Source organism: Spermophilus citellus (genome assembly GCF_964194105.1).
Source record: "Spermophilus citellus genome assembly, chromosome: 12".
NCBI lineage: Eukaryota > Metazoa > Chordata > Mammalia > Rodentia > Sciuridae > Spermophilus > Spermophilus citellus.
In genome coordinates, this window is record NC_138198.1 from 130,942,286 (window position 1) to 130,965,912 (window position 23,627).

The following is a 23,627-nucleotide window of genomic DNA, read 5'->3' on the forward strand; positions in this document are numbered from 1 at the left end:
GCAAAAGCAGGATGTGTGTGTGCCCAGCTCCAGTTAGCTGAAGGCAGGACAGGCCTGGTCCCCGGGGGAGCCGAGCGAGCCTGCCTCCCTCACACAGCCTCTGCCTCCTCAGAACCTCTGCAACCCTGTGGGAAGGCCGTGGGGCTGAGAAGACAGGCGGCCCCTACAGGATGCCCACAGGAGCATTGCGGTGGTGGACTCAGAAGCACATGAGCATGCGGCCTGAGTGGTGTACATGTGTGCAGCTGTGTGTGAACACACGTGTGCACATGTGTTGTGTGTGTGAAAATGGGGGTGGGCGTGCTCGCAGCCTGACCTGTGTCCAGGACAATGGGAGGCTTTCCGAGCACAACCTTAGAAAGCATCTGTGTGGGTCACAGGAACGGAGGGTGGCGGCTAGACCTGAGTGCAGGCACCGCCTCCTTCCTCCTTGAGCCTCCCGCGGCTCTGTGCCCAGTCTCAGGCGGGGTCTGTTTTCTTGCCAGCTGCACGGCTACTTGGAGAACGAGCCGCTCACGCTGCAGCTGTTCATCGGGACGGCGGACGACCGCCTGCTGCGGCCCCACGCCTTCTACCAGGTCCACCGCATCACGGGGAAGACCGTCTCCACCACCAGCCACGAGGCCCTCCTATGCAACACCAAGGTCCTGGAGATCCCGCTGCTGCCGGAAAACAACATGAGAGCCATGTACGTGGCCTGGCGCTCGGGGCCCAGCAAGCCTCACACACAGTCATGGCCGTGGGTTTGTGTCTTTCTAGGGTTTCGGCCCCTGTGTATGTTGGCACCTAGAATAAGTCTCCACTGCACAGCTGTGAGAACTCCCCAGGGTGTCCAGTTAGCTCCTAAACATGGCACCTATTTATTTCTGAATACAGCAGGGCAAATTAAAGGAAAGTTGAAATGCAAACATTTGAGGAGTGAAGAGGCTCATCTCTGACAGTGAGGGACTAACCTGCTGCTGTGGCCACTCTGAGGTGCAGTCAGACCCGGCTGTGCTGCGGGAAGCAGATTGCGATGGAGATGCAGGTGCACAGCTCCTGCTGGGAGGGCTGAGTGCGCTCACTCGGGAGCAGTGGACACAGATGGACGCGCACAGGGCGGGTGGTGATGAGATGTGCAGGGATAGGGGATGGGGCAGGAGTGGGGACTTGGTGCCCTTGCTGCAGCTCAGGGGCAGCACCTCTGGCCATGTGAGTCTAGCAGAGAGCTGACACACAGAAGGGGTGGGCCTTCCAGGGCCCTCAGTGGCACACGCAAAAGTCAAGGACAGGAGTGCCTTGGGCATCCCTTGGGCAGTGAGGAGGCTTGTGTGGTGAGCCGAGGGGCTGATTAGGGAGTAGAGAGTGAGGCGGGGGCTGCTGGCACAAGGCTCTGTGAGGGTCTTGTTTTGCTATTTATGACTTATAAACCCTCAAGTCAAATCCGAGGGAGAGCCTTCCTGCCACCGTGGCTTCATCCTGGACCTGTTTCCCAGGGATGGCCAGGGCTAGACGGTGGGGAGAGGTCCGTGCTGCCACAGGCATGTGCGGCTGGACCTGCTGCCCTCCTTCCCCCACACGGCCCACAGTACACTTGCACTGCTGGTGCTAATGCGTGGGTCCCGTGGCCCGCCACCCAGGCTTGAGTGCCTGCTCTCTTAGCTGGTGGAGGAAGAAGTCTTGGCTTTTGTTGTTGGAGAATCTGAACGTGGCGCTCAGTGCTGGGGCCCAGACATGCGTGGAATCACCCAGGGGACAGCCGCCAGGAGAAGGTTTCCAGAGAAACAGGGTGTTTGGGACAGGCCTCACGTGTTCCTCGCAGCTTCCAGGACAGCTGGGGACACGAGGGGAAGGTGGCAGGTCACGGGGCTCTTTCCAGGGCTGCTCCTGGATGTCTGCTGTGGCAGAACGGGAGCCCAGGGCGTCTGGGAAGGTCCTGGCCTGCCTGGGCCGGGGAGGCAGGCACATCCGTGTGGCTGACTCACTACCTGATCCCGACCTGCTCTGGGCGAGGGCCTTCGTTTGCTGCCTGTCCTGGGGAGGTGGGGCAGGGCCACTCACAAGGAGGGGCAGAGCTTGCCAGGCCCCAGTGGGTGGGCTGGGCCTGGGAGGCTGGGCGGTTCAAGTTCAGGTGTCAAGTGACCTTTTGTTTGGGCAGCATTGACTGCGCTGGGATTCTGAAGCTCAGAAACTCAGACATCGAGCTGCGGAAAGGGGAGACAGACATAGGCAGGAAGAACACCAGGGTGCGGCTGGTCTTCCGAGTACACGTGCCACAGCCCAGCGGCCGGACGCTGTCCCTGCAGGTCGCCTCGAACCCCATTGAGTGCTGTGAGTAGACTGCAGGGCATGTCCCTCAGGCACGGGTCGAGAGAGTCTGGCCCAGGTGCTGGCCTCTGCCTGTCTCCCTCACCTGGTGTGGACCTGGAGCGCAGCCCCATTGCTGTGTCTGGGTTAGCACGTGCTCCAGGGAATACCTGCTCCCTGCCGCCCAGACCAGCTCTCTGTGCACTTGGGGTGGTCCCTCTGAGCTGCACGCCCCTGGGCAGCTGGGGGATGCAGAGCCAGCTGGGACCCTGGCTTTTCTGACCCCGTCCTGCAGGGCAGAGTAGAGCAGAGAGTCAGCCTGGCACGCTGCGAGGAGCCCTGCCACCCCGAGTGCACTCCACTTCCCCATCTGGAAACTTGAGCAAAGGTTTTGGCACTGCAGTCCATCCGACTGAGCAAACCTGAATATGTGTGTGAGTGTAAATGTGTGAGTGTGTGTGAATGTGTGAGTGAGTGTGTGTGAGTGTGCATGTGTGAGAGTGTGCATGTGTGGGGGTGTAAATATGTGTGTGCACAAGTGTGAGAGTGCAAATGAGTGTGCGTGTGAGTGTATGAGCATTGTGAGTGTGTATGTGTGAGAGTGTGTGCACATGTGTGAGTGTGCGTGTGTGGGGGTGTAAATATGTGTGTGCATAAGTGTGAGAGTGCAAATGAGTGTGTGTGAGTGTATGAGCATGTGTGAGTGTGTATGTGTGAGAGTGTGTGCACATGTGTGAGTGTGTGTGTGAATGTGAGTGTGCATGTGTGAGAGTGTGCATATGTGGGGTGTAAATGTGTGTGCACAAGTGTGAGTGCAAACGAGTGTGCATGTGTGGGTGTATGAGCACATGTGAGTGTGTATGTGTGAGTGTGTGTGCCTGTGAGTGTGCGTGTGTGCGTGCAGTGCTGGGTCACAACCCAGGACTTCACACACTTTAGGCACGTGCTTACCCCAGCCCCAGGCGTAAAGGGTGGAGACCATGTAGACATTCATCTTTCTGCTGCCACGGGCTTCTGTACCTCTGGTCTCTGTGTGGCTGTGTGCTGCCTGATCTTGGGCACAGTGGCTCGGGAGGGCCAGTGGCAGTCTGCAGCCTGCAGCCTCCCCCTCTGTCTGCTGGGCTGACTCTGGTCAGCAGTGAGGTCCCGTCAGCTCTGCACAGAACCCTCTGCACCACCCTGTCTTCCCATCATTCCCTGCTTCCTGGAGCCCCGTGGCGTCCTGAGCGGGTCTGGGCTCACGGGGGGGGGGGGGGGCAGCCAGGCTTTGCTCACCCTGGGTCCCCATGTCATCTGCTGCCTTCTCCACCTCTCTGCCCTTGTCACCTAAAGGGCAGCCTCCCTACCAGGAAGGCACTCCCCCTCCGTGTGGCTGACTCAGAAACTCTCTAGCTCCTCTGCCCGAGGCCTCCTGGGGTCCACTCCTGGCCACCCACCTGGACCTCCAGCCAACCAGCCCTGCTCTTGGCCCCCGCCCCTCGCCTCAGTCACAGAGCGAAGCCTCCCGGCTCCTGCCCTTTCTCCCACCCACCGCGTGGGTCCTGCAGCTCAGGCCGAGGCCAGCTCACAGGCCTCCCTGGTGTCAGAGGGCCAGGGCCAGCACCGGGGTCAGGTGAACAGTGTCCAGGTGCTGGGGGCAGTGTCCTATTTTCACACAAGATGTAGAATTCTGAGAGTTGGCAGTAATCCGTGGAAGGCTGTCGTCAGAGCAGGGTACCCTCTGTCCTCCATGTCCTGTGGTGGGAGACCCAGCTCAGACCAGGGTCGGGCAGCCCTGGGGTAGTCAGATGGCAGTTTCCCTGGGGGCCATTCTCACTGTCCTCTCACCCATGCAGCCCAGCGCTCAGCCCAGGAGCTGCCCCTCGTGGAGAAGCAGAGTCTGGACAGCTACCCAGTCGGCGGTGGGAAGAAGATGGTCCTGTCAGGCCACAACTTCCTGCAGGACTCCAAGGTCATCTTTGTGGAGAAGGCTCCAGGTGGGTCCCTAGGACAGCCACCAGGGTCTCCTGCCTGGGGCACCGGTGGGCGTGGGCTCCTGCTCGGCAGGCACAGGCCTGCCACGTGTGCTCCGTGTGCGTGTGGGACAGCCCTGCGTGTCCACAGTGTCTCAGGGAGCTGTCTGCTGGAGGAGGCACAGTGGACGTCTGCAGTCCTCCAGCTGTCCTTACAGTGGAGGCCTGGGGCAGGTCTTCCCCTCGTCTGCTTGCTGCGCTGTGGGTCCTTGTCCTCTGGAGGGGGTTCCCAGGGCCGGGGCTTCTGTGACTGCTGGCCAGCACTTCCCCATCCTCCTCCCCTTGGCCACGTGCCATGGAACCCCTCTCCCTGCTGCCTGGAGAGCTCCTGAGGCCTCCTTGGGCTGGTGGCAGGGTGGTCATGAGCAGGCCGGCTTGCTAACCTTGGGGGCCATCATGTGGATGCTACAGACTAGAACTGCTGCTTCTTCTCTGTTGCTGGGGGCCTTCCGTGCCATGGCCACATATGTGTGTGGTGTCTGTGAGATCCCCATGCCCACAGTTCCAGAGGCCTAGGCTACCCCAAGCCAAGTGTGGCACCATGACCTCCGCGGCTGTGTGCTCACGCCGGCCCCGGCTCAGGCACTGCTGGCCTCCGGTGCAGCCCCCAGGCAGGAGGGAGGTGTCCTCAACATGCTGTGTGGCCTGCCATGGCTGCTGCCTGGGGTCAGGAACTCAGCTGTCCCAAGACAGTGGGGACCTCTCTGGCTGTAGGTGGGGGCCTGCGCTCTGAGGCGCTGTGTTGACCAGAGAGGCTGGGCAGGGGCTGCTGCTGGCCAAAGATGAAGAGCCTGTGTTCATTGACATTGGTTTCAAAGAAGGATTGATAAGCCTCATGGGTGTCCTCTGACAGGTGAGGACAAGGGTGCGTGGCCACAGGGCCAGGCTTCCACCAGGGCCACAGGTAGAGGGCCTTGCCTCCATCAGGGCCGCGGGCAGAAGCCTGTGGACCCCACTGTCTGACAGACAGTTCTGAGTGTTGTTTTGGAACTGGGTCCTGGACTAAGACCAGTCCCTCCTGGGCGCCTTCTCCCTCTCCCCAGGACCTTTCCTTAGGACGCCGCCCCACCCAGGCACCCACACAAGGCCAGTAGCTTGGTGGCTTTGCCCTTTTCACATTTACCAACTGGAATTTTCACGAGGGTGGCCAGTCCTGCACTTAGGCTAATCACTGACAGCCACTGAAGCTTTTGGTCTCCACAATGGGGTCTTGATTTTGTACAGTTTGCAGGAAACTTAAGCACTTCAATCAACACGGGCCTGGAGAGCTCTCGCCTCCAACCTGGCTGGCCTCTGCAATCATGCACGTAATTGAAAAATACTTCTGAAATTATAGAGAACAGCCAACTAGGTGTGGCGACGAGGACCGCACTGCCCGGCCCTCTCCGCAGGAGGCCAGCTGTGGTGTACTTCAGGCCTCTCTTGCAGGAGCGTGAGAGCCAAGGCTTTGCTCTCTGCACTGAGGTTGGTGCAAGGATACCTCAAGGAAACCTGGGTGCCTGCGCAGGCGTGAGGCCGGGCACCCGTGCTCCGGGGACGTCTTCCTCATTGACAGCTCTTCAGGCCAGGAGAGGCCTGGCGGGGGCGGGGGTTTCTCTGTGCAGACCCTCTGTCTGGAGCTGCAAAGGGGGGTCAGTGCCGTGGGGTCCGCCGTTGGCAGCCAGCATGCTCCAGTTGGTCAGAGCCCATTGTACAGGGTGGTGGTGAGGTGTGGTCACCTGCCCCTTGGTGTGCAGAGCCTGGGGTCATGAGTGTCCCCCATCAGCCTCCCCTGGCCACCCCCCATGGGCAGCCCTCCCACCTTCACTGGCTCCTCCTGTCCTCACAGCTCAGCACAGTGGCTGCCTCAGGAAAGCCGCTCCTGACGCCTCAGGCTCAAGGCCAGCTGACAGGCACCATCTGCCCTTCCTGCCCAGAGCAGCTGGCTCTGCAGCTGCCCACTCTCTGCAGCAATATCCGGTATATCCTGTATATCCAGGTATACAGAAGGCATGCAGTAAATGCATAGTTGTCACATAAATGCATACGGCACTGTGAGCTTACAGCCACAAGCATGCTGCAGCTGTGCATCTAGTCAGCGCCCACAGTTGTTTTCATATTCAAATAGACTGGGCACTTATCTGTGTACATGGACATGTGCAAATTGTGTCTTCAAAAGAAGGGGCCAGTACCCATGTAGCCTCCCCAGCATTCAGCTTCCCAGGGCACCCATGAGTCACTGTGACTCCTCTCTGTACCTGGTGATGAGGTTTCCTAGTTTTTTGGGGTTTTTTTATTTTTTATTTTTTGAGAAACCACTAAACTCAAAAACACAGTTCTCACCTGTCTTCTGATGAGGCATCAGGTCCATTTCAACGTCCTGATTTTAAACTGTTGCTTAGTGGCAGAACGAGACCAGGGAGCTGCAATGGGCAGGTGCACTGGGCGTGTGTGTGTGAGTGTGTGTGTGTGTGTGTGAGAGTGTGTGTATGAGGACGGCGGTGCCTCTCAGGCCAGTGCACTGGGCGTGTGTGTGTGTGTGTGTGTGTGTGTGTGTATGAGGACGACCGTGCCTCTCAGGCCAGTGCACTGGGCGTGTGTGTGTGAGTGTATGTGTGTGTGTGTGTGTGTGTGTGTATGAGGACGACCGTGCCTCTCAGGCCAGTGCACTGGGCGTGTGTGTGTGTGTGTGTGTGAGTGTGTGTATGAGGACGACCGTGCCTCTCAGGCCAGTGCACTGGGCGTGTGTGTGTGAGTGTGTGTGTGTGTGTGTGTGTGTGTGTGTGTGTGTGTATGAGGACCGCCATGCCTCTCAGGCCAGTGCACTGGGCATGTGTGTGTGTGTGTGAGTGTGTGTGTGTGTGTGTATGAGGACCGCCATGCCTCTCAGGCCAGTGCACTGGGCATGTGTGTGTGTGTGTGAGTGTGTGTGTGTGTGTATAGAGGACCGCCATGCCTCTCAGGCCAGTGCACTGGGCATGTGTGTGTGAGTGTGTGTGTGTGTGTGTGAGTGTGTGTATGAGGACGGCAGTGCCTCTTGGGCCACTGCGCTGGGCGTGTGTATGTGAGTGTGTGTGTGTGTGTGTGTGTGTATGAGGACGGCCGTCCCTCTTGGGCCACTGCGCTGGGCGTGTGTGTGGCTGTGTCCCTCTTGGGCCACTGCGCTGGGCGTGTGTGTGGCCGTGTCCCTCTCGGGCCACTGCGCTGGGCGTGTGTGTGGCCGTGTCCCTCTTGGGCCACTGCGCTGGGCGTGTGTGTGGCCGTGTCCCTCTCGGGCCACTGCGCTGGGCGTGTGTGTGGCCGTGTCCCTCTCGGGCCACTGCGCTGGGCGTGTGTGTGGCCGTGTCCCTCTCGGGCCACTGCGCTGGGCGTGTGTGTGGCCGTGTCACATTTGGCACAGTGAGGCTCACTGATGCCCAGATGAGTGGCGATGCTGGAGCCCCAGGAGGTGCAGCGTGCTCTCTGTTCGGAGACCGGCCGAGGGAGCAGCACCCAGGACTCCCAAGACCTCCAGGAGCTGCTGCCTTGGCAAAGCCGCCTCCTGATGTGCGTGGTCTTCTGGGGACAGGCGCAGACCCCTGTGGCAGGCTGCTACCGCCCCTCATCTGCTGGTGACCGCAATGGCGGGGCTCAGCTGTGGTTCTGGCCTTGGTCACCTCTGTGGCCACCATGACCTGGGCAGGTGAGCTGGGACCAGGACAACTGGCCTCTTCCTCCCAGGGCCTGCCCTCCCAACAAGGCCTCCCACACTCTCTGCCTCCAGATGGGCCGACGTCTGACAGGGCAAGAACATGACTCGCCACAGAGGAGGCGCCACCCTCCTGGGCTCAGGCCCAGACCCAGGGCCTCACTGCAATAAGGCCAGGGGAGACACGGGAGTGGACACTCAGAGCAGCCACATCCGTCACATTGACCCCTGCCCAGAGCTCCCACTGGGGCCCACACCCATAGCCTGACCATCTGCAAAACTCATGAGTCAAGTGCCAGCCCCAAGCCCACAGAGAGCCCGACCCCAACCCAACAGAGAGCCTGACCCCAAGCCAACAGAGAGTCCTGACCCCAACCCAACAGAGAGTCCTGACCCCAAGCCAACAGAGAGTCCTGACCCCAAGCCAATGGAGTCCTGACCCCAAGCCAACAGAGAGCCCTGACCCCAAGCCAATGGAGTCCTGACCCCAAGCCAATAGAGAGCCCTGACCCCAACCCAACAGAGAGCCCTGACCCCAAGCCAACAGAGAGCCCTGACCCCAAGCCAATAGAGTCCTGACCCCAAGCCAACAGAGAGCCCTGACCCCAAGCCAACAGAGAGCCCCGACCCCAACCCAACAGAGAGCCCTGACCCCAACCCAACAGAGAGCCCTGACCCCAACCCAACAGAGAGCCCTGACCTCAACCCAACAGAGAGCCCTGACCCCAACCCAACAGAGAGCCCTGACCCCAACCCAACAGAGAGCCCTGACCTCAACCCAACAGAGAGCCCTGACCCCAACCCAACAGAGAGCCCGACCCCAACCCAACAGAGAGCCCTGACCCCAACCCAACAGAGAGCCCTGACCCCAAGCCAATGGAGTCCTGACCCCAACCCAACAGAGAGCCTGACCCCAACCCAACAGAGACCCGACCCCAAGCCCACAGAGACCCGACCCCAAGCCCACAGAGACCCGACCCTTTACTAACACAGAGCCCTGACCTCAACCCAACAGAGAGCCCTGACCCCTGTCCTCCCCAACAGTTGTTGCCAGCACCACTTTTCTTTGGTGTCCTGAGTGTCTGTCCAGGAGAGGGGCACCCTGGTGTGCTCCCTAGGACTGGGCCCCAGCCTTTCCCAGGCCCTCCTCTTCTGTCCCATGGAAGGCCTTGGTCTGGGTGGACAGAGGTGGGACTACAGGCCATGTGGGTGCACAGGTGGGGACCTGCAGTCAGATGTGACTCTTGACCTCGTCCACCCACCTGTGCTTGGCATGGTTGGTGGGAAGCAGCCTGCAGGAGCTGACCCCATCCCCCTGCTGGCACAGGACACCCAAGGAGGACCCTGGAGGGGGTGGCTCACGGGGCCCTTGAGTGCCTAGTGCCACGGTAAGCCTGGAGAAGAAGGGAAGTGCACCCTCCTGTACGTGCGAGTGTGTGCAAGAGGCCATCCGGTCGGCTCCAGAGGAAGGAGTGGAAGGACTGCCCTCCGCGAGCCGGGCTGGCCAGTGTGGCTCCTTGGCTGGCCCAGGAGCGTAACACATGGAAGAGGCACCACCTTCCTGCAGCTGACAGGCAGTGTGCCCAAGAGGGACCTGGACCAGATGGGCCTCATGCTCTCGCTCATCACAGATCTCAGCACGTTTGTTAATTGTGACCGACTGTTCCGGGGGGTATCGCCCGCTCCCCAAGGTCACGGAGTAGCTGGAAACAGCAGCCCACGTCACGTGGCCCTGACAGGCGTCTCTAGCTGCACCTGCTCAAGTACAGGCCATCCTGGGAGCGAGCACTGTTGGTGTGTGCGAGTGTGAGTGTTGTGACGTGTGCCTGCGTACCTGTTAAAGTGAGGTGGAGTGTGGGTGCGTGTGGGAGGGACTGAGCTCCTGCTTGGCTCCTGAGGACCGCCCTGCCTTGGGGACCTCTCCACCTCTCCCTGCCCTCCGTGCAGCTGGGGAAGTCAAAAGAGAGGCCTCACACTGCATGTGCTCAGCAGTGGACGTGCTAGTGGCCCTCCCCACCTTCCCTAGTCTCCGACCGCCAGGCGTGGTCACAGGCATCTGCTGTGTCCTCGAGGCTTTGGAAAGCACCCTCTTCCTGCTTCTCTGCCCGTTGGAGGGAAGGCAGGATTGGGAGGGCACATCTGTGTCTCTGCTCTTCGCCTTGGTGTGGGCCTCACTGGGAGCAGCTCCCAGTCCCTGCAGCATGTGGCCACCTAAGCACGGTGCCAATGCTCCACAGCTCTGCTGCGCACTGCGGGATGCAGGAAGGGCTGTGCCCAGAGGGTGCGTCCCAGGCTTCTTCTTGCATTGGCCTCAGAGCCAAGGAACTGTCCCGTGGTCCTCCGTGTGGCTGGTGCTGCAGAGGCTCAGGAAGAAAGGGACTCGAGGTCTGGAGTGTGAACCTGTCCACAGCCTGGCCTATGCAGAGCAGGAGCTGCCTTAAAGCCAGCCCTCCCAGCCCCAGCCCAGGGGCCGAGCCCCAAAACTCCAGGGGGCTGTGGCCTTCTTGTGTGTTGTGGCTGACCTTGGAGGTCAGAGCCCAGAGCAGAGAGCTGTGGGGAGCAGCGTGGGCAGTATAGACGGTGACTGCTGCCCATGAATGGACAGCTCAGCGTGCCCCCTACAACCCAGGACTGCTGCTCTCCCCTGAAGTGGTGACCACCGGATGGCGAGCGGACCTAGGGCTTCCCTTGAGGAGCTTCCCCAAGCAGGATAGCACCACAGGGCACAGTTGAGCCTCCCTTAGGGTAGCCCCTGGGCTTTCAGACCCCGGACTCTGCCACCCAGTGGAGTTGCGTCCCAGGTCCCAGCTGGCACAGATCCAGTATCACTGTGGTGGGCAGTACGTGGCGTGGGCCCTGTTTCTCCTGGCTGCATAGCCCCCGGGCCCCCTCTCAGGACGGAATCCCCAGCAAGGAGGAGCTGGGCTCCCTGCATCCTGTGGCCCCTGCTTCTGCCCCTTGAGCTGTGTGCCTGACCCAGCTCCCAGAAGAGACCACACCGCTGCCTGCTGTGCTGTGGGCATGGCCACGGTCTCCCCAAGGTGCACACGCTGGAGGCTGGTCCCCAGGGAGGCCACGTGGGCGGTGCTGGGATGGGGGAGTGACCTGGAAGGGGTCTCCAGGACCTCAGTTAGCAGTGAGTGTGGTCATGGAGAGTGAGCCTGAGCCAGGCACATTGGCCAGGCCTGTAACCCCTGCTCCGTGGGAGGCTGAGGCAGGAGGATGGCAAATTCCAGGCCAGCCTCAGCAACTCAGTGAGGCTTTGTCTCAAAATAAAGACTAGCTCATGGATAGAGCACCCTGGGTTCCGTCCCAGTCCAGCGCCAGCCTGGCCCCCAGCTACTGTGGCTTCCTGCCGGCCTTGTGCCTCTTCCCATGCCCTCCTGCAAGCCTTCACCACAGGCCTTGGCAGAGCTGCGGCGCCAAGGCACCCAGCCGCAGGCGCTCTGCACAGGAAGCAGGCGGAAGAGCCATCCCTGCCGGACCACGTGGGCCCCTGTCCCTGAGTCGGCCTGTGTCTGGCTGCTGTCACAGCAGCGTCTTCAGGTCTGTCCGGGCTGAAGCAGGTGTCTGAGCTTCACCCTTCCCCGTGGCCAGCGAGTGCCAGAGTGGCTGGTCTGCTCCACAGGTGTGGGCACCAGGGCCCTGGGCACCCTGGGTGATGAACCTCTGGCGCATTCCCGGGTGGACCGTGTGTCCCTCCTCAGGCCCACACAGGGTGCACTGCCAGGCCACAGGCTGACTCCGAGTTGGGCATCAAGTACCTGCCAGGCTGATTGCTGCAGTGATGGGCCACCTCCCTGGAGTCCTGCTGAGGAGGCAGACCATGGACCCAAGGAGATCCACCAACCAGGCGGCCAGGCCCCTCAGTGGCGGGCTCCTGATGTGTGCTGTGGCTCAGTTCTCTTCTCCGGTCAGCCTGTTGGCCCGGCCCTCCCAGAGCTGGGCCTGGGGCCTCTCCTCTGGCTGCTGACGGGAGCTGCAGCATGAAGCAGCCGTGCCCCCCCCCCCCCAAGCAGGACTGGAGACAGCGCCTTGCACAGCCGCTTCCACACATGGAAACAGTGGCTCAGCTCCTGGTCCTGGCGTGTGACTGGCCTCTGGGCTGCGCAGGCGTCCGGTGGCCTGTGGAAGCTGCCTCCAACCCGCAGGCCCGGGTGTGGTGGGGAAGCCTGGCAGTGACTCACGCTGCAGGGAATTCCCTAATGATAGGGAACATTTTTGCTTCTGGAGTCGGGCACAGCTTCCTCCTGAGGCTCCAGGGAGCTGCGGATGAGGCAGAGCTCAGAACCCACCCCGGCAGCCAGGCCCTCCCCCGGCCTGCCCCGGAGCCTGGTGCACAAAGCCCACCCGGCTGCCCCCAGCAGCAGCCTGCTTCACGGAAGTGTGGTGGCGACGTGGAGGGGCTCCTCGTGGTCCCAGACACGAGTGTGGGCCTCCACCTTGCCTCAGCCTCTGTCTGTGCTTGAAACGCTCCGCCATGCCCACGTTTCTAGCCTCAGGTGTGTTTGTCCACGATCCCTCAGAAACTTGAGAGCCGAGGTCCCCTCACAGTGTGCTGCCGCTTGTGGGCCTCGGGCACCCAGAGTGCAGTGCCCAGGTGGCATTCCACTGCCTCCTGGGGTGGGCAGGAAGGCCAGAGGAAGCCTGGGGTCTTTGAAGATGCTACGTCTCAGTGGCTCCCAGGAGCTGTCGTGACTGTTCTGTGACCTGGCCCAGGTGTGTCATGGAAGCCCTGCCCCTGTGGTGTCCTCCTGGCCCAGCAGCATGGTGGCCCACGGGGCTCCCTGTGGGTACACGACAGGCACCGCAGGCCCGCATGGCACAGCAGGAAGTGCTCGTTTCTCCTTTGTGCCCAGCACTGCAGCACCCACCTCCACACCTGCACTTTGTCTGATGTTTGCCACAGGTTTGAACTGCAAAGCACACCACTGTAGTAGGCGGCCATGCCACAGGAGACTAGTGGCACGCTGCGGTCACTGCTGTCCTCAGAGGTGACCAGGCAACAGCATCTAACCCTGGGGCTTGTGACGTGCGACATCCCTGCCTACACTGCAGCCCCATTCCCAGCATAGGCTGGCACCTCCTCAAAAGGTTCCTGGTGAAACTCCACTGTGCCACGGCTTTGGCCAGGCTCTGCAGACAGGTGGCCACACCCACGCTTCTGGGGCAGACTTGGCTGTGTGGCAAGAAGACTCACAAGTTGCTTTAAAGGTGCCAAGGAGGTGACGCCCTGGTCCCATGAAGGGGAGGTCTGCAGAGATGAGCAAAGGGGTGGCATCTGGCCACACAGGAGCCAAGGGCAGGACGCGCCTTGCGTGGGGCATCTGCACACGCGGCTGGGCCCCAGGTGCTTGTTCGCCAGGCTCTTGGGCTGCTGCTTCAGGGGCTGCAGCCGTGGGAGCACCGGTTTCCCAGCCCCTGCTGTTTCCCGGGAGAGGCGGCTGCAGGTCCGTGGTGATCCCTGAGCAGATGCATCTGGCAGGGGATCTGCACTGGGCCTCAGGCGTGCCAAAGGCTGGGGTGGCCCTGGTGCAGCTGGGAGGCTCTCAGGGCCGCCGGTGACTCACATTTCCATCCTTGGCCTCCACCCTCCGCCCACTGCCTTGCCTGGCACTGAGGGAAAAGGAGATTCTATCAATAATGTAGGGTTTGTAACAGATACACGTTTTCTTCTTTGAAAACGGAGCATAAGCCATGCTGAGGGAGGTTGCCCATAACAGTTCGCCTTGGGAACTGACTTCGTTTTGGAGAAGAAAAGCATTGGGGAGGAAGAGGGGCCTCTGTGGGGTGGACATTGTCAGCTCGTGGTGACCAGCCTAGGTAGTGAGCCCGTCAAGGGGCTGGAGGCACACCACCTGCCAGCTGCAGATGCCGTCCCCTGAGTGGGCCCACACCTCGTGCCAGCTGAGAACAATGCGTCCTTTCACTGAGCCTCCAGAGCCTTTTATTTTTTTTTTAACATGCAAACGGCCACTGGGTAAGGTTAAAAATACCATGTGTTTTGCATTTCTGGGTCCCTGTGGCAGGGGGCCGTCACAGAAAGGCTTTTCTTACTTTCCCCTCTGAGCAGAGGATGGAGCCTGACTGGTTCCAGATTCTGCCCCCCTAACCTAGGGAGGCTGGTGGGCCGTATGCAAGTGGACACGCGGGCTCCCAGGCTGGCGGTGTCACCTGCTTCCCCGCTTGGCTGCTCTGGAGGAGCGCCGGGCACAGAAAGTCCTTCCCGATGGAGCTGAGGGCTGAGGGGCCACAGGCAGGGTGGCTGGGGGCCATGTCAGGGGCCAGGTGGGAAGGAGCCCAGGCACAGCGGCGTGGCTCCCTCAGCGTCATGGCTCCCTCAGCGTCGTGGTGCCCAGCTCCTTGGCCAGGCCACTGCAGGCCACACCCTGTGAGGGCCAGCCACCCCCCCTCCGGTGCCCAGAATGCTGCCCTTGACCAGCCTAGGCTGGGACGTCTGCTGCTGGGGTCTTCCACTCTCAAGTGACAGGACTCTTCCTGTCCTTTCTTCCAGATGGCCACCATGTCTGGGAGATGGAAGCGAAGACTGACAGAGACCTGTGCAGACCAGTAAGTACCCCTCAGTCCCCCGCCAGCAGGGCCCAACAGGCTGTGGTTCCTGTTTATTAAAATAAAGCAACTCAAACAATGAACAGAAGCAGTAATAAAACAGCAAACACTGGTGAGAACAAGTGCTACTGCATGCAGAATGCCAGACACAGTTAGGGCAGTAGCAGTGACCACAAGACACTAGGCTGGACGGCCTGAGGCGCCTCACTTGGGAGCCTGCTCCCGAGTCAGGTGGACAGGCTCTGAGGCTCCCAGGAGGGGCACCTCACAAGAGCATGGCAACTCGAGTCCCGCCTCCCGTGCCCACAGCACTGTTACACCGGTGCTGTCCTGGGAGACGGGTGTTCGAGCCTCCCACGGGGCGCCAGCCCTGCCCCTATGTGCTGGCAGCCCGTGGCATGTGAGCTTGGCAGTGACTGGCCACCTCTCCAGAGAGCACCCTGGTGCTCAGCACCCTCTTGTGTTGAGCTCCACTCAGCCTGGAGAGCAGCCCTAAGCAGACTGCCCAGATCTACTCAGTGGATTTGCAGACAGGCCAGCGAAGATGCACGTGCCACAGCTGTGGTCAGTGCGTGGTGTGGTCTGTGGCTGATGTCACCAGTCCATTTCCAACCTGCGGCAACACGCGTCATCTGCCCACACCCCCCTCTTCACTGTGGGCCGCGTGCACCAGGCAGTTGCCCGTGAGCAGTTACTGCTTCTCCGAGGTGCGTCTTGGGGCTGGCTTTGGTCTGCAGTTGAGACCACCCTCCAGCTTGATGCCGGTGTAGCACCCCCAGCCCTCTGCCTTCAACCTGCACCTCTTCCTGTAAAGTGGGCATCAGGGAGGCCTGGTCTTATCTGGCGTGTAGACCACTGATGTTGAAAATGAGTTTTCATGCAGTTCCTCAGCACCTGCCAGTGAACAGTGTGTTCTGCTGAGTCCTAGGGGAATTTGAAGCACATCAGGCCCAGCAAGCAGACTTGGAAGATGTCCAAAGGCTCCCGCGCTCTCTAGCTCACTGCCGCGGCCATTGCAGTGCCTGATGGCTTTTCCAGGCCAGGGGGCCGGGTGGGCTTTGCCTGCCTCCCGGGTGTGTAAATGGACATCCGATTATTCAGAAATGTCATGGGTGAAGGGCTTTGTCCTCGTGGGCTGTCTCTGGACACTGGACAGCTGATGTCACTGAACAGGGACACTTGGGTGGTGTGCCTGGCAGACCTCGTCCTGGCGAGGTGCCCTGGCTGCCCATGTGCGTGGGCCCAGCTTACAGGTCACTGTGTCAGAATGATGGTCTTCCACTGCACATCATGAACCCCTTCCTGGTGCTGACGGCTCCTGGGAACCTTTCCTGGGTGGCAAAGGGAAGGTCCTCCCTGGCACAGGGTAGAGCCTTGTCCTGGTGATGCAGGCCCCCTTTGGAGCCAGTGTCCACTCAGGGGCCACCTGAGGAGCCCCTGAGGAGGAGCCAAGGGGGCAGGGTGCGCACACCTGTGTGTGCTGTGTACCCAGCTCGAGCTGGTTCCTGTCCACTGCTGAGCACCACTCTCAACAGAGCCCGTCTTTCCAAAGCAGACCACTGGGGGTGCAGTGCCCCGCGTAGCTTGTTCTTTCCTGGGTCACCTGTTCCCTCTCCGTCACTGTTGAGGGCCTGTCTGTCGGTGAGCTGCAGCTGTGCCACCCAGGACGGCCCAGCCCTGCTTCCTCCCCGCTGTGGCCTGGGTAGGAAGTTTCCTTCTGTGTCTTCTTGCCATTCTTGTCCTTCGAGGGTGTGCTTCTTCCACCATGGACAGGAGGCCACTGCGGTTGAGCACCAGCAGCGCCACAGGCCCCTCCCCCTGGCAGCCTCTCTGCTCCAAGTCCTCCTTGTGCAAATGAGGGTGCTGGGACCTAGAGCAGCACCTCCTCAGCCAGCAGGCCCGACCGGCAGGCCCGGGCTGCGTGGTGCAAGAGGGCGTCCTGCTGGGCCCAAGCACATGCCCCGGCTCCACCCTCTGCCTCTTCAGGTGGCTCTGTCTCTCCCAGGTGGTCCATGATGAGGGACAGAGGGCCCAGGCAGAGCAGAACCACACACCTCTTGCTTCCCCCAAATGGGTGAAGTTCATAAAACCACCACCACAGTCCGCTTGGAGCCAGTGTGGGCCCTGGGGCTGAGGCCAGGCGGGGACATCCTGCCGTCCGAGGGTCCAAGCCGGCCTGGCTGCTTCAGTTGTTCCTCTGTAACAGGAGAGCTGGACCCGCAGCTCGTCCTGACGTTCATGACTTATTAACACGACTCAATCGATCTTGTGACAACTGATTTTCTACAATTACTTTCACACGAGAAGCCATGCAGTGGGCTTCCTTGACCTGTCCCCGATTGTTAACCTAAACCACATGATGAGACACAGAACGAGGCCTGGCGTGGCCCTGCAGAACCGGCCTCCCCGGCACCTGGAGCTTCTGCAGCCCCCTCAGGCTGGGACTGGGCCTGCTGCTCGCCCCACCCAGAGCCCCACCCAGTGCCCCACCCAGAGCCCCACCCACGGCCGGCTTCCTAGACCTGCCCTTGGAGGAGCACCATTTCTGTGAAAAGGCTGTGATGTTTATTTAGGAACAAAAAATAAAGCCCAAATCACCAAAGTGCCCTGTACTCCTGCCTGTGCTCTGACCTGTCCCTGGGCTGTGTGCCACTCTGTGCCCTTTAGCTTGGGTGAGCTGTCCCCAAGAGGGTGGCCCCAGCCAGCAGGCCCCCTTCCCTGCTTCACTTGTCACGTGGCAGGGGCTGTATCACCAGGAGGAAAGGTGCCTCCCGCCGGTTGACAGATGGTGGTGAGCTCGTCTGCAGGTCACTGACCCTGAGTGTGAGGGCCAGCACAGCCGGAAGGTCAGCTGAAGACCCCTCGTCACCCAGAAGCAGCCTCTCTCCTTGGCAGGTGCTCACCACACAGCCTGCGAGGTGCCCAGTTCCACCAGGATCACCCGGTTCTCGACCCCCAGGAAGTCAGCCTCCTCTGGAGAGCGAGGGGTCCGGTTTGCTCAAACACACAGGCCGCGTGTGCAGAGGCCGCCGCGACTGAGGCTCTCTGGGCAGAGGGGTGGTTGTAGGCTAGAAGCCGTGGGTAGGAATCTAGCAGGAGTCTCAGCCGGCCCAGGAGCCGCAGGGCGGTTTGGGGCGATGCCTTTCTACCTGAGGGTCTGATGATCTGCTTCCTCTTTGCCTTGTTCTCGCTAGAACTCGCTGGTGGTCGAGATCCCACCTTTCCGCAACCAGAGAATAAGCAGCCCCGTCCAAGTCAGTTTCTACGTCTGCAACGGGAAGAGAAAGCGAAGCCAGTACCAGCACTTCACCTACCTTCCTGCCCACGGTAACGCTGCCTTTCTGACCTTAAGTGCCGAGCATGAGCCGAGGGGGTGCTTTCTCTAAAAGACGCTGTGGAGACATGGGCTGTGTGGACGCGTTCGGCCATGTGTATCTGTTAGCAGGACGAGTCATTGTCCCTGCACAAGCCAGGAGAGCTGCGGTGGGCTCCTGGGTCACTGGCGCTTTCTGGGTAATGCTGCTCATTTTGCAGATCTCTCGGAACCCACCACGGGAAGGCAGGGCTCTTCGGCACTCAGAGGCTGAGGTGGTCTTGGGGATGCACACCCTCAGATCCAGAAGGGGGGACAGCGGAGAGGTGCAGCCACTTGGCAGGGGACTTCAGAAGCAAACCCTCTGCTCCACACGAGGCCAGCACGTGAGGCAGCTGCAGGGAGCTAAGCGGTCCTGTGCTCCTGTGGCACTCCCCGTGGCTCGGCCCGCTGCCCAGTGGCATCTCCCAGTGGCAGGAGGCTTCCCCAGTTAGTGCCTCTGCCCAGTCTGACTGTCCCTTCGTGCACGTGGGGATTGCTCCTTTCCTCCCCAATCAGCTTCTCTTCTTGACCTCTTAGGGTGCTATCTTAAAAAAAAAAAAAAAAACAAAAAAACCACTGTTTGTCATCTCACTCCCTAAACTAGTAGAAAAGAAAGATGTGACCCAGGATAGCCTGGGACTTCCTGTGTGGCCCAAGTCACTGCTTGGGCTGCCTGGGTGTGTTCAGGGAGCACAAACTCATCCTCGGGTGTATCGTATTCTGGGGTAAACTCAGCTACGTCAAACATCCTTTTATATCGTTGCTTTTTAAAAGAAAAGCCTTAGAGATTCGTATAATTTCAGAGGGAAGTTGTATATCTAGAAACTATCTGCAAATGCAGCCACATTGTGATCTTAGTAAGACCCAGATTACTTTGAAGGTTTCAGTTCCCTCTAAATGTGAGAGGCCCAGAATGTCCCAGTTGGTACTAAACTGGTGGGATTCACAGTGCCAGTCCCAGAAGTGCCGCTTTGGGCTTGGTGACGTGTGGTGCGTGGCCAGGCAGGAGCACGGTGCCGCAGGTCTGTGTGGTCTCCACCATGGCGGCGGCTCCTCTGCCCCACTTGGCACGTCTGGACCCATCTTGGGCAACGCATGATAGAGCACACAACAGAAAGCAGTCTTTTTGTGAAAGTGTGGTGATTGTGTCCTGATTAAACTTCAGACATGGTTGACCGAAAATTGAAGGTTTTAAGGGAAACATGGGCCTCACCAGGAGAATAGGCAACGGTGGCAGCGCAGAACCAGCCTGCCTGTTCCCCTCCTGCTTGCGGGTGCTGCCGGAGCTGTTGGAGCACAGAGAGGCCCTCCCGCAGCACAGGCCTGGGGCACAGTGCGAGCCCCCCACAGAGGCCCGGGAGCCCCACAGCCGAACCTCACAGGGTGGGCTGCCCCAGCTCAGCCAGCCGAGGCCCCACCCCTGTGCCCCCTGCTCCGCCTCTCACGCTCCGCGCCGACATCCCGCAGGCCTCCTGCCATGGCCTGCCCTGCCCACGGCCTGTCCCAAGGCCTCTCTTCAGCATCCTCCGCCTACTCTCCTGGACATTTGCCCCCCATACTGTGGAGCCCCCAGGTAGCCTTTGGCCCCAGCCTGGTCTCGGGGGCTCTGACAGTGTTCCCGCACCGTCAGACTCAGCCACTGTAGAGAGCCTCGGTCCCCAGCAGCGCCCAGTGCCTGGCGTGGCTGGCTGTCATCTGTGCTTCTCGAACTAATAAACGATCAGATGGAGAACTGGAGCCTTTGTGTCCAGCGTCCTGTCTACCGTCTCAGGCCTCCAGCTGCTGTGGGGCTGGGCGGGGGCCTTAGAAGGTGGCCTTGCCCTGGCGTTAGGCTAGGGCTGCTCGCGCTCTGCCACACTGGCAGCCGAAAACTCGAGGCTCGTCCTGCGCAGGAGGAGACTCTGCTGCAGGCAGTCGAGGCTTTAACTTGGAGATGCCCACTGACCTGGAGGCGCTTGGTCCTGACCCTCTGCTGCTGATGCTGTCTGGTCCCCACGGGCCTCACGTCCACTGCTCTCCTAGTCTCTGCTAACAGGCAGTTCTTCCTACAGCCACAGAACGTGCTGTGGAGGGGCGTGAGACACAGACACGTGTCCCTTCACACCCCGTGAGGTTCGTCCCCCCTCAGTGTGTGGAGTGCATCTCCAGTTTCCCTCTGAGGTCAGGACACGTGAGTGTACCCTCCAGGCTGCGTCAGACACCGCCTGTCTCTCCCACTCTCCATGAGCCCTGATGGAGAGCTGTGTCCCCGTGGGGAGGACGGGGCAGCCCGTGGCCACCAGCTTCTGCTCGATTCGAGCCGACCTCTTCTCTGGAGACTCGGCAGCAGAGGAAAGCTCAGCAGCAGCTCTTCGCCCGCCGGCACAGCTGCTGGCCTTGCTGGTCTCTTGACTTGAGCCGCTGCCCGCTGCCATCTGTGGTGGGCCCGGAAGGACAGCCGGCCCTCTCGCCCTCTGTGGGGCCAGCGTGTAGCGGGGGAGTTCCACGCCAATGTGAGACGCCAGGAGGGGAAGGTGCCCAGCCGGCTGGAGTCCCTGCCGTCAGCCCCAGGCCTCCCTGGGATGGCCATTGAGCACAGGTGGCAAAACACGGGCGCAGCCGGAGAGGGCTGCGAACTCGCGTGGGCACGAAGCGGCTTCCCAAGTCCTCCAACGTCACTGCTTCTGTGCGGCTGAAAGGAAAGTGCGCTCCTTCTATCCAGTTGTGATTGCCGGGATGACCCACAGGATGGACGGGCAGGTGTGGCCATGGGTCTGTGCTGCTGTTCCAACTTGCCAGTCGGAAGCAGAGAGGACACCAGAGCTGCAATCTCAAGGCAGAGGGACATCTCTGGTGGCTCCCACATGGGCACCCACATGGCCCTGGCTCCCACTGGAGTGTCCTGCCCGTGGTCCAGGGGCAGAGTACTTGTTGAAAATGAGAAATAAATAGCAGCATCGTGGATCTTTGAGACTGTTCCTCCCACCTGAAAGCGTGGTACTTGTTTGCCGGAAAGTGCCGCAAGGGACAGCCCCACCACCTGGGCTCCCGTGGGCAGCTAGGCGCCCACCTCAGCCCCCAGGAGCGCCTGCCTCTGGGACCCTGTCCTCTGCCTTTGTCGGGGGCCCTCTGTGTGGCCAGAACTCCAAGGAAACAGGCAGCCCTGCAGAGGGTCACCTGGTGGCTGGGCGCACGTGTGACGGTGGGGCAGAGAAACAGCCGTGACAGAAGAGCCCAGTTGGTGCAGCCACCAGGGAAGATGGGCTCTGGACCTCAGGCTCCTCACCACCGAGGTTCCAGCCCTCCCTGTGGAGGGTGGACCTGAGCGCACTGGAGAATTGAGCCCCATTCCTGACCTTGGTGGTCACTAACAAGCCTCTGGTCATGCAAGGGGACCTAAGGCTGGAGTTGGTTCTGCCATGTCCTGGGTTTCTTGTTTGCCTTATTCAACCAGAAATGACAGTCGTGCAGGGGGTGTCGGCAGGGTGGCTGGGTGGGCAACGCAGCCAGGTTCTACAGCCTTTCTGCTCTCCCAGTGAGGGCCGCTGGGGCTGTGAGCTGTCACGTACACCAGGCCGCTGCCCACCAGCTGCCCAGAGCCAGTTCCGGGGCTCATCCTTGCCAGTGCCACCCAGACGGCAGTTGGCCGAGTCAGGGAGCTGCTTCCTGGTGGTGATGAAGACCGGGCTGGAAGGCGCCGCCTGCGCCTGCCTGGGGGCTCAGCCTGGGACGTGCTGGGGCCCCGGCCACTGTGGGGAGGGATCGGGGTGTGGGCAAAGCTGGCACGGCAGTGCCTAGCAGGCCCCAGGGGAAGAGGGTCCCGCCTCCCTCCCCACCACACACCTCTCGGCCCCACGTCCCTTCAGAGCCGTCTGGTCTCACCTTTCCACTGAGCTTTCCCACGTGTCTCCCAAGTCCACTGCAAGTCAGTCTGACCCAGACAAGTCCTCCCATGAAATCAGGGTTGACGCTGTGACTTCCAATACTCGGTCAGCTCCCCTGGGAGGAAGTGACATCTTCACTGCTCTGTGGCCGCCCCCAGTCTGTGCACTGCCAGCACCTTGGACCCTGGGTGCCAGACACAGCCCCTGGCTCCTCGCCCTGACCTGGGCCTGGAGTGAGTGACCTCCGGCCTCGATGGTGGCTTGCCTGCAGATACTCCAACACCAACACAGATGCCTCCCTGGCATCAAACGCTTTCACAGCTGGGCAGCCACTGGGCACTAGTTGGGTCATGCATGTGGGATCAAGCCAGGCCCTCCCCAGACCTGCTGGACTGGGCCTCTGGACCCTTGTCACCCAGCCTCTTCTCTGAGACAAAGCCATGTGCTCTGTGGCTCCCAGGTGACTGCTGCCTCTTTGCTGACAGTCAGCCCCATGGCCTCCAGGCCTGGAGCCCACTTGTCAAGCTCTGGAGACAGAACGTCAGGGCCTTTCTGTGCTGAGCTGGCTGCTCCCAGGACTCCTCGGGGCAGAGGCTCTCCAGGCAGCCCTGGGATGCCCTCCCACCCGCCTAGTGCCAGTGCAGCCGATGTGAACTGCAGGCCCCAGAACCCGTGGCCATTCTGGTGTCAGCATGGCCACCTCCTCTGTGAGGGACCCAGAGGTTGTAGAGGACATGTCATCAGGCCCGGGCTGGAAGCTGGGGCCTGCCCTTCATTGCTGAACCCACTTGATAAGTGACCCGGGCCCTCTGCCCACATTCCCCATATCCTGGGCAGTGTGTGACCACATGCCCAGAAGGGTTAATTCTGGGCACCCAGGAGTCCCAGCTCCAGGCCCTGTGGCTGATGGTGCCCTCGACTCCCAAAGGCCTGGGGGTCAGCCGTGTGCTCTGGGGCCACCATGCTCAGTAGTGGGCTGGTCCTGTGGACACTCCAGAACATTCTTGCTGAGCCAGCTCGGCCCTGTGGAAGCTGAGCCTCCATGGCCTGCGCAGCCTGACCCAGCTTTCCATGCCCCAGGGGAAGAGGGTCCCGCCTCCCTCCCACACTCCCAGGGCTCTGGCCCCTTCTCACCTATGGAGGGCTCTCCCAGGAGGCCCCGGTGTTAGAAGGAGGTCAGGCCTGCCCAGCAGCACAGGCATGGGCATGTGAGCACCTCAGAGGGGCAGATGACTGCTCGCACACCTGGCTAGCACCTTGCATTCTAGACCGGGAGATGCCTGAGGGCGGAGAACTGCCCCCGGAGAAACTGAGGACCCGAGGGAGGGAGCCGGCAGGAGCCATGGAGTGCACTGAGTGGGGATGGCTGGGACAGGGAGGCTAGGGCCCTTGCGGAGCAGGCCAGCGAGTGAAGGGTGGGGATGTGGTCCACCAAATACAAGCCGGGTGAGCCAGTGCCGACCAGACTCCCCAGCAGGGTGCGCTCCCAGGGAGGGAGGGTGGGCAGGGGACTCCACCTGCCCCCCGACGCCCAGACGGCAGCCTGCCTCCCAGACAGGTCCCAGGTGGCCAGCAGAGCCAGGCCGCCTGCCGATCCTTGTCCTCGGCCCCCGTCTCAGGCTCTGGGCCCACGCTGCCTGGAAGCCAGCCCCCCCCCCCCCCCCCCCGAGAGGGCGCGTCACGTCCGGGAGCAGGGTGCAGTTCTCCGATTCCTGGGCGAGGCCGAGCCTGTGTGTTTTGGCTGGTGTGGTCTGCTCCGACCATCCTCTGCCGTGGGTCTAACTGGGAACTGTCAGATCGCTGTTTGATTGGCAGCAGCTCTTCCACACCTGTGGCCGTGGGCTGGCACCCACACACCACAAAACCTGCCCCTC

The 23,627-nt window shown here is 61.1% G+C and overlaps 1 protein-coding gene across 11 annotated transcripts in view; it reads left to right on the forward strand.

Annotated features, from left to right (window-relative positions):
* Nucleotides 1-23,627, forward strand: part of NFATC1 (nuclear factor of activated T cells 1) — a 103,767-nt gene that overhangs the window by 47,065 nt on the left and 33,075 nt on the right. For all 11 annotated transcript variants that reach the window (XM_081262654.1, XM_081262645.1, XM_081262650.1 and 8 more), the window contains 5 exons: nt 486-688; nt 2,138-2,310; nt 4,122-4,262; nt 14,480-14,535; nt 17,730-17,862. In XM_081262654.1, coding sequence (XP_081118780.1) covers nt 486-688; nt 2,138-2,310; nt 4,122-4,262; nt 14,480-14,535; nt 17,730-17,862 — 706 coding nt within the window. The remainder of the gene's footprint in view (nt 1-485; nt 689-2,137; nt 2,311-4,121; nt 4,263-14,479; nt 14,536-17,729; nt 17,863-23,627) is intronic.